Source organism: Amborella trichopoda, chromosome 10, assembly GCF_054954075.1.
Source record: "Amborella trichopoda isolate Santa Cruz 75 chromosome 10, AtrichopodaSantaCruz75HAP2 v2.0, whole genome shotgun sequence".
In the NCBI taxonomy this organism is placed as follows: Eukaryota; Viridiplantae; Streptophyta; class Magnoliopsida; order Amborellales; family Amborellaceae; genus Amborella; species Amborella trichopoda.
In genome coordinates, this window is record NC_142345.1 from 6,551,478 (window position 1) to 6,567,391 (window position 15,914).

Sequence of the window (15,914 nt, forward strand, 5' to 3'; positions counted from 1 at the left end):
ATATTGTCACAATATTGGTAACATTGACAGTATTATTGGCAAAAAAAAAAGGGCTTAAAGTCATAAGGTATGTGATGGTAATAAAAAAAAGGGAAAAAAAAAAAAAAACTCAGTCATAGGGTGGCAATGGATCCGACCCAACCTAGGACTTGACGGGTAGACCCGAGATCCAACGAGGCCAGGTATAGGTCCAAATTTTGGACCCGAATACTATTTGGGTTCGAGTTCGGTTCCATCCAGACCCGACCCATTGCCACCCCAACACTTAATTCGAGTCTAATAATTAAATTACACCTCCTTGTTCAATGTTAGGAACCCAGAATAAGCCTATTGAATTAAAACCTGAATGACTTAGGGCCAAATGCTACATTGGCATGAACCAAATGATATAATTTGTTTCACTTTAAGAAACAACACATTGAAAATATAAAACATGTTTCAAATTCAAACCCAAAACAAGCATAGTTTCATGTCATTTGCTTGGGACATTTACGTAGGAGAAAATTTGTTTAAAGTCACAAATATGCAATATTGGTAATTTGGATATAAAAATAATTTTTTGAGGAAGTACATGAATAAAATGAAACTTACAAAGCAATTATTTTAATTTAAAATTTAGGTGGTTGGGTTATATTAATTATTTAGCAAATATTTAGTTAAGGCTTTCTCTGTATAGGAAGACGAGATGGCATAATTCGAAATGAATACATTCAGGATAATTTAAACGTGATACCAATAGGCGATAAGATGAGATAAATTAAACTTAGGTGGACTGGTACAACACTTGTTAGGAAGTGCTAGTTAGTTCAAGTGAAAGGCTCAAATAGAGCGAGGGGTAGTCCTAAAAGCACATGATTGGAAGTAGTGAGAACAAATAATGAAAGATATAACCTCATTGGGGCTATGACCTTTAATAGAGTAGAACGATAGACCCAGATTTATGTAACCAACCCAAACTAGTTGAAAAATGACCTTGAGAATGATGATGATGATGAGAGGAGCTCTCTCTCTCTCTCTCTCTCTCTCTCTCTCATATACACATATGCACACATCTCATGCCACTTGTTTGTGGTCAATATTTTAAAGCCTAGTGATTTGTGATCCTGATTAGTGATCTGGATGGGAATCGATCAAGATTAAACTGGTTTTGGGATGGTATGGGTCTCCTTAAAAAAAAACCCTAATATATTTTCTTTTAAAAAAACTTATTTAGTATTTTCTTTCCTTAGATCTATCTATATCCCCACCATATAAACCCCTATTTTTATTTTTTTATTTCATTTATTTTTCAAATGTTATTCTGAATCACCAATCTAAACCAATCCAAACCCGACCCAATCTAGCATCCGATAAATATAGGAGTGAATGATTATTGATTTCTAAAGTACTATATTTATTGAAACTAAAAATGCTACTAATTTTTTTGTAAAGAGAAGTTGCATCTATGATTTCCTTCCATTGTGGTCTATCCCTAACTTTCTCTTTCATAATGGGATAACTAATTAGATTCTTAGAAATAAATATATAAATTTGAAATCATACAATACTCATCAAATAAATGTTCTGAAATATTTAGTGATGTGAAGCTAAAATTATACATGCATTAGCAATAACGGATCTAATTACCTAGATTAATTTGTTGATTATAGTTAGGAAAATGTTAACGTATGATACGTAGATAACACCTTGAGAAAGACCCATGTGGTTAGGCGCGTTTGGTTCACTAGATATAGGTCTTTGGGAGACCCATTTTCCATAGAAACGGCCAAGAAATGTTGTTTGGTTGCCCTTCGAAGGTGGGAGTCCTATTTATTGTAGGCCAACCAATTTCCACGTTTTAAGCATTTTTTTTTTCTTTTGTTTTTTGTGTGGAAATAGGTGAAATTAAAATTTTTGGAAAAATACGTTTATATTCGTTATAGTTTTTGTTATTATCAAAATACCAAATAGTTTTCGTTATTACTAGAATATCCATTTTTTTCACTTCATAACAAAATTTTTTAAAAATGGTTTTTTTTTACCATTTTTCGGTTTTGTTACTATTTTTCGGTTTTTGAACAACCAAAATGACTGGATTTTCGGTTGTTCAAAAACTGAAAATAAGCTAATTTCAGTTCTTGAACAACCGAGAATAGCGGGGCTTGTTTAAGCTTTTGGAATATGCAGTCCTAAACAACCGAAAATAAGATATTTTCGGGTTCTGAACAATCGAAAATATAATATTTTCGATTGTTGAACAAAAAGAAATAAGAATACAAATTCCAAGATTTTGTCATATTTTCGGTTGGTGAACAACCAAAAATAGAACATTTTCGAATGTTGAACAACCGAAAATGTTCCAGCAAACTTATGGAATACGTAGTCATATTTTCGATTATTCAACAACCGAAAACAAGACATTTTCGGATATTAGACAACCGAAAATAGGACTGCATATTCCAGCAAGCTTCTGGAGTATTGAGTCCTATTTTTTGTTGTTCAACAACCGAAAACAAGATATTTTCGGTTGTTCAACATCCGAAAATAAGAATGCAAATTTCGAGCTTCCGCCTATTTTCGATTGTTCAAAAACCGAAAAAAGATAAAAAAGTTTTTTTAAAAACTTTCGTTATTAAGAGAAGAAATGGACATTTTAGTAATAACATAAACTATTTAATATTTTAGTAATGACGGAAACTATAACGGATATATACGTAATTTTTTTTATTTTTTATTCGGATTTTTTGGGTTGAAATCATCATCTTATGATTATTTTTCTGACGTATATTGGATTTATTTATACTTAGACTTTGCTTTCAAGTGAAGGAATTGGGGCTTACTTTATCTGAATAAATACTTAGGTATTTGCCCTTTTTCGATTTTTCCTTATTTAAATTCCATATAACCTGCTTTTTGTTATATTTAGTTTTGAGTTTTAATTTTCTATGGACTTTAAAATCAAAGATTTTTTTTCGTGTAATTATATGCAATTAACTATTGAATTTTTGGTCAAGCCTGGAGAGAGAGCACAACACAGAGCAGGGATTTGGTGAGAGAGAGGAGAGAGAGAGAGAGAACAGATTTAGGGAGCGAGGAGCATGAAGCCATGAAATTTTTGTAGAGAGAGAGGAAATGGGGGAGAGAGAGGGGCAAGTGGTGGGGAAAGGATCAGAGAGATGGAAAGCGGCGCTCGTGAATGTTGGAGAGATGAGCGCAACACTCGACTCTCTCCAGAAGCTTTTGCTCACAAAAGCTGTGTATTTGGATGAAGAGGCGTTTGCTCAGGCTTCCATCAATGCTGACCAAACTCGCACAATCAAGGTTTTCCTTTCTCTCTCTCTACTCTCTCATCTTCTCTCTCTAAAAACCATCAATGTGTACCGAATTTCTAATTTTTCAGCTCATGGGATCTGAATTTCTGAATTTTTACAACTCTTTCTTACTCTCTCACTCTCTACACCAACGCAAATATCTATTTGTTCAGTTCATGGGATCTACGAGTTTGAAAATTTTGTAATTCTCTGTTTCTCTGAATCTCTACTACTGTAGGTAAAACTTGACTTTCGTTCAAGGGTTCTCTGAAATTTACAATCCTTTCTCTTCTCTGTTTCTCTCTGGACCAGCACACAGAATTTCCTGTTTCTTCAGCTCATCGAATCCGTAAGTTTAGGAGGTTTACAAATCTCTCCCCCTCCCCCGCTCTCTCTCTCTAGACTACCGAAATACGACAATTTCAAAGTTCCGTTCTCGGGTTCTGTGAAATTTACGATCCTCTCTCTCTATCTCTCTCAATCTATCTGTTTATGTATCTTTCTATATTAGGACCCCCAAAGTTTACTAATTTCTATTTTTAGTTCATGGGTTCTTTTACAGAGTTTGGTAAGTCTAATAAGATCGTTACTATTTCTTTTTTTCTCTCCTTGCCCACCCAATTGTGATTTGTGGAGTCTATGCTTTGCAATTCAAACTTATTTTGAGTTTCTCATGCATCAGTTCTTCTGATTAGCTGCATAACAATAGATACCATGAAGTAAGCACAGGGTTTTACAAATCAGAACTGGTCGGGGGACCGATTCTGAGACAACTAGTCCGACTCACTCAATTCCTGATAGGATTGTCATGTGGATACAATAGAACATAAGAAAAGAATTCAATAATCGGGGGAATCAGGCAACTCTAGGGTTCCTAGAACAGGAATCACCCACCCACCTATTCTCAGCCAACTCAGACGATTCTGATAAAGCTTAGCGTTTTATTGTACAGAAATTGTTGTCATGAGTGTCTATCTTTAGCATATTCTAGGAAGAGATATGCTAACTCTTTGTCATTGCATATGTGCTCAAGAATAGTTTAATATTTGATTTGAAACTAAATATTGTTCAAGCTTGTGTGATGGTATCCTGTATTTTGGATGAAAAAATGAGCCATTACCTTATTTGGTAATCCTTCCCTGCAATTTGTGCAACATAAACTAGCATATGTCAATCACAATAAGACAAAAAAAAAATCGATCATATGAATCATTCTCAAAATGTTCCGAAATCCTTGCCGACTTATGTTTGTAAGGAGTGAAAAACATTAATGTCTATATCTCAAAGTAGTGGGGTTTCTAATATCAATTATATTTGGAGAATCACCTCTCAACACAAACCTGATAACTTCCATGTCAAATGATTTGCTTTCTTCTCCTAATCATCTTCTTAGACAATTTCTTTGTAACTCTAAAGTTATAACCAAGAACTTGGTTACTTTTTGCATACCAAATCCGTTCTTGATATCAGAAGATGCCATTATGTTGTCAATGAACTTTGTCCATATTGCTTAGGATATGAAAATATGTAAGGTGTAGACATTAACTACTAATGCATCTTGCTGGTCTTCTTTGAATGGTTTGTTTCCTTTTGCTTGTGATATCAATTTATCATAAGAATGAGTAATTATACAAAAATCCTAGTCTTACAAAACCATAAGTAGGAATAAGAGTTATCTTAAAACTACTCTTAAAACTAAGGACACACCATTTGACCAATTATTCATTGTGAGTAGGAAAGGATGGGATTAGTAGTTGGAGTGGGTTGCCGACATGGTATTCATGTTTTGCCTTTGAGTACATGTAGGAAAAGGTTTGTGTAGCTGGTTGATTTTTCAAGATGCTCAACTGCTCAAGCTACTGTTGTCTTAGAAGCTCTTAGCTAATCGTTAGCTCTCAAGTTATGAACCTCGAATTGGGTGTTAGGGGGAAGTTTTGTCGAAAAGCAGATGCTAAGGAAGAAGCAAAAGTGAAGCCAAAAGGGAAGATGTGGGGTGTAAAGTTTTGTAGTAGTCGACTATGTTGAGAAGAGAGGATTAAAGTGGTGTAGCTGAGGGAAATGAAGTGGGAGAATGTAACTAGAGGGTGCTTCCATTTCAAGGAAGCTTATTTCTCCCTGTTTATAAGAGAGATGAATGCCCTTCACTTGGGGTCATATGCAAGAATTACTTGATAGACCATGGATCATGTTATATAATAATTAGTATCTTATGATTTATTGAAAACGGAACTAGAAGTAATTATTATATTTTTAATTGTATAATGAATTTTTCCCTTTGCTTTTTTCCCCCTTTTTGAACTTCCCTATTTTCCATTAAGTTTTTCTCTCTTCCTGAGTATTTCCCTCTTCTTCTTTCTTTTTAAATAAATAATGTTTGGTAGCAAGTTTGAATGGTAGAACCCAATGATCTTCTGATCTGATGTCATGTTTGGCTTTTATGAAATAGTTCAAAATGCTCCAGTTTATGGGCTTCTAGCCTTTTCTGGAATGGAGAGGGTGTTGTTGGGCCACTTGCCCTGTTTTTGGTACTAGGCTTTCATAATACAGTTGGGGTGGTTGTTAAATCTCCATTTTAGTTTTTGGTTCAAATTGAGTGGATCATGGACGTTTTCTTGGGTTCTTTTACAGAGTTTGGTAAGTCTAATAAGATGGGTTCTTTTTAGTTCATGGGTTCTTTTACAGAGTTTGGTAAGTCTAATAAGATCGTTACTATTTCTTTTTTTCTCTCCTTGCCCACCCAATTGTGATTTGTGGAGTCTATGCTTTGCAATTCAAACTTATTTTGAGTTTCTCATGCATCAGTTCTTCTGATTAGCTGCATAACAATAGATACCATGAAGTAAGCACAGGGTTTTACAAATCAGAACTGGTCGGGGGACCGATTCTGAGACAACTAGTCCGACTCACTCAATTCCTGATAGGATTGTCATGTGGATACAATAGAACATAAGAAAAGAATTCAATAATCGGGGGAATCAGGCAACTCTAGGGTTCCTAGAACAGGAATCACCCACCCACCTATTCTCAGCCAACTCAGACGATTCTGATAAAGCTTAGCGTTTTATTGTACAGAAATTGTTGTCATGAGTGTCTATCTTTAGCATATTCTAGGAAGAGATATGCTAACTCTTTGTCATTGCATATGTGCTCAAGAATAGTTTAATATTTGATTTGAAACTAAATATTGTTCAAGCTTGTGTGATGGTATCCTGTATTTTGGATGAAAAAATGAGCCATTACCTTATTTGGTAATCCTTCCCTGCAATTTGTGCAACATAAACTAGCATATGTCAATCACAATAAGACAAAAAAAAAATCGATCATATGAATCATTCTCAAAATGTTCCGAAATCCTTGCCGACTTATGTTTGTAAGGAGTGAAAAACATTAATGTCTATATCTCAAAGTAGTGGGGTTTCTAATATCAATTATATTTGGAGAATCACCTCTCAACACAAACCTGATAACTTCCATGTCAAATGATTTGCTTTCTTCTCCTAATCATCTTCTTAGACAATTTCTTTGTAACTCTAAAGTTATAACCAAGAACTTGGTTACTTTTTGCATACCAAATCCGTTCTTGATATCAGAAGATGCCATTATGTTGTCAATGAACTTTGTCCATATTGCTTAGGATATGAAAATATGTAAGGTGTAGACATTAACTACTAATGCATCTTGCTGGTCTTCTTTGAATGGTTTGTTTCCTTTTGCTTGTGATATCAATTTATCATAAGAATGAGTAATTATACAAAAATCCTAGTCTTACAAAACCATAAGTAGGAATAAGAGTTATCTTAAAACTACTCTTAAAACTAAGGACACACCATTTGACCAATTATTCATTGTGAGTAGGAAAGGATGGGATTAGTAGTTGGAGTGGGTTGCCGACATGGTATTCATGTTTTGCCTTTGAGTACATGTAGGAAAAGGTTTGTGTAGCTGGTTGATTTTTCAAGATGCTCAACTGCTCAAGCTACTGTTGTCTTAGAAGCTCTTAGCTAATCGTTAGCTCTCAAGTTATGAACCTCGAATTGGGTGTTAGGGGGAAGTTTTGTCGAAAAGCAGATGCTAAGGAAGAAGCAAAAGTGAAGCCAAAAGGGAAGATGTGGGGTGTAAAGTTTTGTAGTAGTCGACTATGTTGAGAAGAGAGGATTAAAGTGGTGTAGCTGAGGGAAATGAAGTGGGAGAATGTAACTAGAGGGTGCTTCCATTTCAAGGAAGCTTATTTCTCCCTGTTTATAAGAGAGATGAATGCCCTTCACTTGGGGTCATATGCAAGAATTACTTGATAGACCATGGATCATGTTATATAATAATTAGTATCTTATGATTTATTGAAAACGGAACTAGAAGTAATTATTATATTTTTAATTGTATAATGAATTTTTCCCTTTGCTTTTTTCCCCCTTTTTGAACTTCCCTATTTTCCATTAAGTTTTTCTCTCTTCCTGAGTATTTCCCTCTTCTTCTTTCTTTTTAAATAAATAATGTTTGGTAGCAAGTTTGAATGGTAGAACCCAATGATCTTCTGATCTGATGTCATGTTTGGCTTTTATGAAATAGTTCAAAATGCTCCAGTTTATGGGCTTCTAGCCTTTTCTGGAATGGAGAGGGTGTTGTTGGGCCACTTGCCCTGTTTTTGGTACTAGGCTTTCATAATACAGTTGGGGTGGTTGTTAAATCTCCATTTTAGTTTTTGGTTCAAATTGAGTGAATCATGGACGTTTTCTTGAGGGTGTCAAATAAGGGTTGTCATAGAGTTGGAGTGGAGGGGTTGATTCAGCCTTGATGCTTTTCTCTGATGAATACAAATTCTAGTTGCCTAGTTCAAGTAATTATTAGGCCTTGCCTGTTTCTCATGCACTTAGGCTTTGTTTGGATTGGTTAGTTCTTGTGATGCCTTTTTGACTTTTATATATTCTCAGGCGCTCTGATACTCTGTTCTTTTGTGCCATACTGTTAAGAGGTTTTGAAGATAATGTCAAATGCTGCTAGTAAGCAGCAGTTGCATTATGTCAGGGAGCTATCTGGAGCTCTTGAATGCTCCCAAACATCGAGCGTTGACTACCTTAGAAAAATAGAGCTTGCGCCCCATAACATTTTGGTGCCTAGGCCATTCCCAGATCATTTGTCCATCTTGGTGGCTTCCCTCTCTCTCTCTCTCTCTCTCTCTCTCTCTCTCTCTCTTCCTCTCTCTCTTCCTTCTTTTTGATCGTTGGTGGGTTCTCAAATTTCCTCGAATTAAGGGTGCTGTGATTTTTGGGGTTCTTTATCTCGTGAGTCATGACTAAGAAGTTTCACCCATGGCGTGGGAATGGAGTGTGTTTTCTCAAAGAGTCTCAATTTCTTAGCAACCCAGCCAAATGCTTGACTTATCCTTTTCATTGCTCTTAGTGGGAGACATTGTTGTCTTTGTATGAATGGAAGAGTGTGCTCTGAAATAGTCGAGGTAATGACCTCATGGAATAATAAGGAGAGTGGGGGAATGGGGTGTTCTTGTTGGTTTATTTGTTCCTCATGCTCTGGGTTTGGTAGTTGGAACCTAGGGCTTGTGTTTTTTATTCGAACTCTATCATTTTCAGGCTCTGCCACTATTTCATAGTCCATTAGTACACCATCCCTTGTCTACTCTTTTGTAGTCTGTGATGGAAAATTGTTTCAGGTAACACTGGTCATATTAAAAAATCTGAAGGGGCATATTTGCGATACTTAGTAAGGTATACTTTTACTGGAAAATGAGCTCCAGTTTCTGGCTTTACAGACATTTATTTAGTTTTTCCTTGTTATTAATAGCAACTTCTGCCAAATACCTATAATTCCAGGTGATTAACATTTGATGTGATATACTTACTTGCTAGAAAGCAATGTGGTGAAGCAGCAGCAACTTTATGTGTTGAAAGAGAGTATTATCAATGAAGGAAAACATTGGATGGTATGAAAACTGGCTCATGCTATACACCATACAGAATGGATGTGTTATCTTGACGTGTGTGCATCTAAATTAGCTCCCTGCTGTTCTTAACAAAGTTCCACTTTGCTTGGTTGATGAAGTAAAATTACAACCATGCTTTTACTGACTCATTGTTTATTGAGCTCAGGTTAAACTCAGAAATCTACATTTTATATATATATATATATATGGGAATGGATGCTGTTAGCCCATAGGTTGACTACTACAGTGTTAGCGAATGGCCCAGATTGAATTTGGGCCGATCTGACAGTCACGACCTTATTTCATATTTGAATTTTTATTTTATTTTCTACAAATCCAAATCATTTGAAAATTTAGGCGTACATTCTACTCATCAAGGCACACCTAATAAAAATATAAAAAAAATAATTCGTAAAATATAAATTGACCAAAATACTACCGAAAAGTTTCGGGGGGTATTTTGGTCAATTAATATTTTTTGAATTACTTTTTTAATATTTTATTAGATTCTAATATTTTTTAAGAATAGACGCTCAAAATTTCAAGTGATTTGGATTTGTATACAAAAAAAGAAAATTCAAATACGAAATAAAATTGTGACTATTGGATTGGGCCCAGATTCAATTTTGGCCATTGGCTGACAAGATCTTTTCCATATATATATATATATATATATATATATCATCATCATCATCATTATCATCATCCAAGCCTTATCCAAATTATTTGGGGTTGACTACATTAATCTTGTTCCACCATTCTAGAGGTTCAAGATTCATGATATGATGTGGCAAAGTTTTACGCTGGCTGCTTAGCGAACGCATACCTCCTTTACCTAAGCTTGGGATGGGTTAAGGGAAAGTTTAAGGTCCTCAACCTTGTTAGACCCAAAAAACATGGTTGTATAAAAGAATTCTAATACTGAAGGTTTATAAACAGGAAAAAACCTTCAGTTTCTACCAAATAAAGATGGCAGATCCAAGTATCTTAAACATGTTAAATTCGACAAATTCACAAACTTATGTGATGGCACAGAAACCAGGGGCGCCGCACCTTGGTGGGCTCGAAAAGGACCCAAAATAAAACCTAGAGAGAGTCTATGTGGGGTGTGGATCCCTAGGAGGACTCCTTCATAAAGGTAGGCCACCATGTAATTCCAATCAAAGGCCCTTTTTAGTCATTTCTTAGGTGACTTCCCAAACTATTAGGTTTTCTTTTGTTAGTTGTTTCGAAGTTGTAATGTGTCTAGAGCAGGTTTTCTTTCTTTAATTATTTCCAAGTTGTGATGTGTTTAGAGCAGTGTACAATTACTCAGCTCAGGCTCAGGTCTTTATCCTTTTCATGCCAAGGAGGTGAACTGTCATTCCTAGCCCACTGATCATGTTCAGGTAGTCCACTTCTGCAACAAGGGGTGACCTAGAATGACTCACAATCCTTATACCTGCAAGCAAAGCCAAAGTTTCAGCTTTTCTTACATCCAATCTCCAAAGAGACTGAGAATGACTCCCTAGTGAATCCTAAAGTAGACTACGTGCCCCTGCTGAGCCTGGATTGGGAGCTACGATCAAAGTTGAATTCCAAAAAAATTTGTCTCGAATCTCTGCCAGCAAGGGGGACTCTGGGTGGGTGGGGATAGAAGCAAGCTATCATTTTCCATCTATTAAGTAAGCCACCAACTTTAGGGCCCTTACAACCTAATAAATATTGTCATGCAAGTGTTTTCCTACAAGACATCCATCGAGCATCTATCATCTCTAAAAATAAGGGCATTCCTTTCTTTCCAGAGATCCTAGAAAATACTCAGGGAGGAGAACTTCCAAAGAATCTCCATTCAAGAGGAGCCCCTTCCCAACCAACCACTAGGCCACTGACCGTCCTAGTTGATAGCAGCTACAGCTGGACAATGCAGAAGGAGGTGGGCAAATGAGAATACCTCCCTATGCATAATGCGCAAATCTAATGCCCCAAGTTGCTGAGATGACCAATAGTTACCTTTTTGTCTACGCGTTGTAGCCGAGAGAAAAAGACATCAGGCACCTGCAATGAAGCCCAAGGGGTGAGAGAGTTGAGAAGAGAGGAGGTTGGTGTCATCACGGCAGGAGAGAGAGAGAGATGGGAGCAAGCATGTATTGCAGCCCAAGGAGAGACACGTGGGGAGGGGAAAGTTGGCAATAAGTGAGAGGGATGCAGTTGGGTGCCTTGCAGCCCAAGCAGGAGATTTTTTTTTTTTAATGGTTGTGGGGTGGGGGGTAGGAGCTTGCATTGCATTTTAAGGAGGAGAAGAGAATGGAGGCTTCTATTGCAGATCTCATAAGTTTGTTTAGATGAGTGATTTTGTTGAAGCTTATCCAACAAATGAGATAGTATCTTACGTATCTACGTATCTATAGATATGCATGTAGGTACAAATGAATATATATATGCAGTTTGTATAGAGTCTAGGCTCTAAACAATCAAATTAGAGCCTACCTTCAAATAGTGTCGAGAAATGCGGTTTTGATACAGAAAATCTTTGTGATAGCCTTCAAATATATTTTCATCTTTATTTATAAAGTTTAAAGCTTAAAAAATAATGTAGATCGACATATATATGAAAACTTGAAAATCTTGAAAATTGACGGTCCCAAAACGCATTACAAAATACACTATTTCCAAAACTTGAAATCCATTTTTTTCTCATGTCTATGCATCTTGATGTCGAGATGATCAATTTGAGGATATTTGGGCATCAAAACAACATCTTCTAGTGAAACTTTTGAGGTAGGCTCAAATTTGATTGTTTAGAGCCTCGGCTCTATATAAACTTTCCCTATATATATATATATATATATGAAAGATACTGCAAAACGCCTATAGGAGAAAATGAATAGTGATTTTGCCTACCCTCATCACCGTCTAAAGTTCATCGCACAGTTACGATTGTTCGGTAGTATTTCATTTTTCATGTTTTTTTTTGCAAATCGGAATGATTTGAAATTTGGAGTGTGTGTTCATAAAAAAAAGGCGAATCTACAAAAAATATCAAAAAAAATATTTTGTATGAAATAAATTGCCCAAAATGCCCCTAAAAAGTTTCAGTGGTATTTTGGTCAATTTTTTTCACAAATTATTTTTTTTATATTTTTATTAGGTGCACCTCACTAAGATATAGATAGGATCCAAATTTCAGATCATTTCGATTTGTAGAAATAAAAATGAAAAATGAAACACTACTGGATAATTGTGACCATGCGATGAATTTTTGACAGTGATGAGGGTAGACGAAATCACTGTTCATTTTCGCCTATAGGTGTTGGGAGGCTTTTCCATATATATATATATATATATATATATATATATATATATATATATATGAATGTGTGCGCATGTACATGTATGTGTGTGTGTTATACAGATGGACAGCTATAAATGAATATTCATACAGGAGTATGTGTATGAATGTGTGCATACACATAAACATGTGTGTTCACATGTACACTCCCTTGTTAAACTTATCTAGTAACATCTGAACTCTAATCATCAGTCTCTAAGCCATAGGGGTTTAGAGCAAGTTGGTTATTTCCTCTTTAAAAACTTCAGCATCTAGTGTTCTAATGTTCCATACGAATCCAAGACCTGCAACAGGGAAGGTGAGGCCCTGCAAGTTACTTCTATGTAGAGATCAGAAATCCAGTTACACCCTTAAAATTAAGTGTTTGAAAAGTTCATAAATGTGTCAACAGATTGTCCTATTCTGATTATCTAATGTGCACTTGATAAAAAAGTACAAAGGCATAGATGACATAAAACTAGGAGTAATTAGTACCGCAAGATAACTCATAAATTACTATAATACATAAGAGACAGAAATCTAGTTAGGTGCTCCAAGATCTTACCAGAGCATGCATTTTATTTTTCTTCTTTTGGCAATGAATAGTTTGAGAACTCATGCAAGAAAAACAATACTCAATTTTGATTAAATGGAAACTTGTACACTTCAATTTGAAGTATAAATCCTTGTCTGCAAGATACGGGCACAAAAGTTGTACTTATAAACTGGAACTCACGACTTTACGACGTTGAAGGGGCTCAATTTCCTTGGAGCCAGAAAATTTTGAATGAGTTATTCATACCCTCGTTTTATTTCTCTCTCTCTCTCTCTCTCTCTCTCTCTCGATATATATATTGTTTACTCCCTCTCTAAAGAGAATATCTCTTTAGAACTAGTCTTATTTTCACATTCATATAGCCAGTATTATTACTTGCTTGACAATATTTCCTAATGCAGGCACTTGAACAAAGGGTTGCAACTTTGGAAAAAGAACTTGATTCTGCTATCACAGCAGCAGCCCGGGCTCGCTCAGAAAAAAGACTGGCTGAGGCTGGACAGCGAGCTGCGGAGTTACGTGCACAAGAAGTCATGAGGGAGCTTGAGAACACCAGTCGTGTGCACTTCTTCTTGAAACTTTATTAAATCAAATTTAATGTGTGTGCGTGTGTGTATGAGAGAGAGAGAGAGAGAGAGAGAGAGAGAGATGTTTTGGTAGAATATGAAGTTGGGTAGTTTATTTTTTCAAATCTTTTACTTTTGCAGAGGTTTTCAAACTACACATGGAAGAGTTGAGGTTAAAACAAGAGGAGATCTCAAAGAGAGACAGTGACATCAAGGTTTTGGAAGCCATAATTCAGACACTTGGTGGCAAGGAATGCATGTCTTAGCTTACCCTTGATTAACACGTCAATTCACGCTTCCACAGCTTGCAGTCCGTGAGAATTATGTTGAAGCCAAGGGCTAAATTAATTGAACCACAAGCCAATTGCCCTTTAGCTGATGGGTTTAGCGCAAATTATGAGATAATTGTATCCGGTTCGTGTTAATGTGAAATAAGTAACCTTTTGTGGTCGTAGCTGTGTATAGGTTTTTTTTTTTTTCTCTTTTGCCTTCTCATATATTCTTTTGTTTTAAAATCAACAATGAGTAGATGTATGTTATGTTTTTTAAATGTATGATTTTCATTAAATTCACACTTTGGTTAATAATTAAAAAAAGTGCAGATGCTGGTCTCAGGTCGAGTGATGTTAGTAACGTCAAGTGACTCTCTGTTGCTCTTGGTGGTGGTAGCGGCAAGGTTTATAAAATGTTGATAATTATAAGACGGTCATGGGGTTATAAAGGAAAAAATAGTTATTTACCAGGAAAACAGGGAAGGTGGTCTGTTTCTGTTTTCTAATGGGCGAAAAGAGAGCATTTTGTCAGGAAAATGGGGTAATGAAAACATTGGACAGTATGATGGTCAAGTACTGGAAAATATAAGTTCTCCATTTTTCTCTGAAGAGTACTTTTTTTTCTTATAAAAAGGCCATTTTCTATCGTTTCTATGTATGATATTATTTTTGTTAAGCCGTTGGGCTCTTTGCACAACGAATGCTGTAGATAAAAATAGCAACCATTGTTTTATGTACAAACTGTTTCTTGTTACCTTAAATTAACATTATAGGTGGGGTGCTTTCCTCTCATAACGGTCGTTATCACAGTTATAACTGCTGTCTTTTAAACCTTCAGTGATGGTTGAGCCAGAATGGGGGTACTCTCTGGATGTTTTGGTAGTGCAAGTTATGGACTCAAAACGAGCTATTATGGAGCTATTGTGGGGCTTTACAAGTGAGGAAAGGGCCACATTGAGAGAGAGAGAGAGAGAGAGAGAGAGAGAGAGAGAGAGAAAGGAGAGAAGTTCTAGTATCTACATGTTTAATGGTAAAGGTTTACAAGAGGTTTTACAATTTCATACTATTGAAGCAAGATGCACAGAAAAATCCTCTAAAAGAGAGTGTTTTGTAATTGGAGAATCCTTTAATCATCATTTTGGCCTCAGACGTGTGTATATGAAGAAAAAAAAAGAATTTGAAATCCAAAAAATAGTTCATTTTGTATAGATGTATCTGAGTTATTTATTTTCAAGATTTTCACATGTTTATAGATTTGCTTGATTTGTATCAATTTTGAAATTTTAAATTCCATAACCAGGGATAAAAGATTTGAGATTTCAAGATTTTCTTATGTTTATAGTAATGGTTTAAAAAATGGATCGATGATCCGGATCGGGTTTCTAAAAAACCGATCCGGATCTGCGAATCGGCGATCCGGATCGGCGAATCGACGATCCGGATCAGGAATCAGGTGAATTGGTCATAATAAAGCTTAAAAAAAATCCGAAAAAATTATTAAAATTCATTATAAATATTGTTTTTTAGGAATTCAATAAGAAATGAGGGTATTCCATTAAGAATTTTCATGTTTTTGAATGAATATGCGAATATTGATATGTTCTTTCCCTGCATGAATCGCCATTCAGCATTTAATTTACATCACACAAAAGGATAAACATATAATTATCATGGAATAAGTATATCAACATACATGGACTACAATAAAGCATAAAATTAGTAACATATGATCTAAAAATAAAATGATAGACGACGTTATTGTTCTTCTTGGTCACGCTGGTGCCATTGATTGAATTCGTTTAACAATTTGTTGATTCGATCTAAAAACGAATGATCGACATTAGCAGGCGTCTGACTATTCCCAAATCCCTGAGTGTTAGTGTTTTGTTGTGTTCCCAATCTAAAATCCCCGAAGATTGTCTATCCTTCATGCTCACCTGTACTGTCGTGCTCATCCCTACACTGTTGTTGAATAATATGGCTGG

General features: G+C 35.7%; 1 protein-coding gene across 2 annotated transcripts; it reads left to right on the plus strand.

Moving 5' to 3' along the window:
• Positions 1–3,003: 3,003 nt before the first annotated feature.
• LOC18435789 (tropomyosin) lies at positions 3,004–14,253 on the plus strand. 2 transcript variants are annotated; one of them, XM_006845826.4, is made up of 3 exons: positions 3,004–3,300; positions 13,493–13,649; positions 13,799–14,253. In XM_006845826.4, exons 1-3 carry the CDS (start codon positions 3,112–3,114, stop codon positions 13,921–13,923), a joined length of 471 nt encoding a protein of 156 aa, XP_006845889.1. In that variant the 5' UTR covers positions 3,004–3,111; the 3' UTR covers positions 13,924–14,253. The 2 variants fall into 2 exon arrangements, with proteins under 2 accessions (XP_006845889.1, XP_011623978.1); XM_011625676.3 differs by having other exon boundaries at positions 13,493–13,646.
• The last annotated feature ends 1,661 nt before the right edge of the window (positions 14,254–15,914 follow it).

Coding starts and splice junctions, on each gene's coding strand:
- LOC18435789 (XM_006845826.4), top strand. CDS start 3,112: ATGGGGGAGAGAGAGGGGCAAGTGGTGGGGAAAGGATCAGAGAGATGG. Junction 3,301..13,492: donor ACCAAACTCGCACAATCAAG/GTTTTCCTTTCT, acceptor TTCCTAATGCAG/GCACTTGAACAAAGGGTTGC. Junction 13,650..13,798: donor GGAGCTTGAGAACACCAGTC/GTGTGCACTTCT, acceptor TTACTTTTGCAG/AGGTTTTCAAACTACACATG.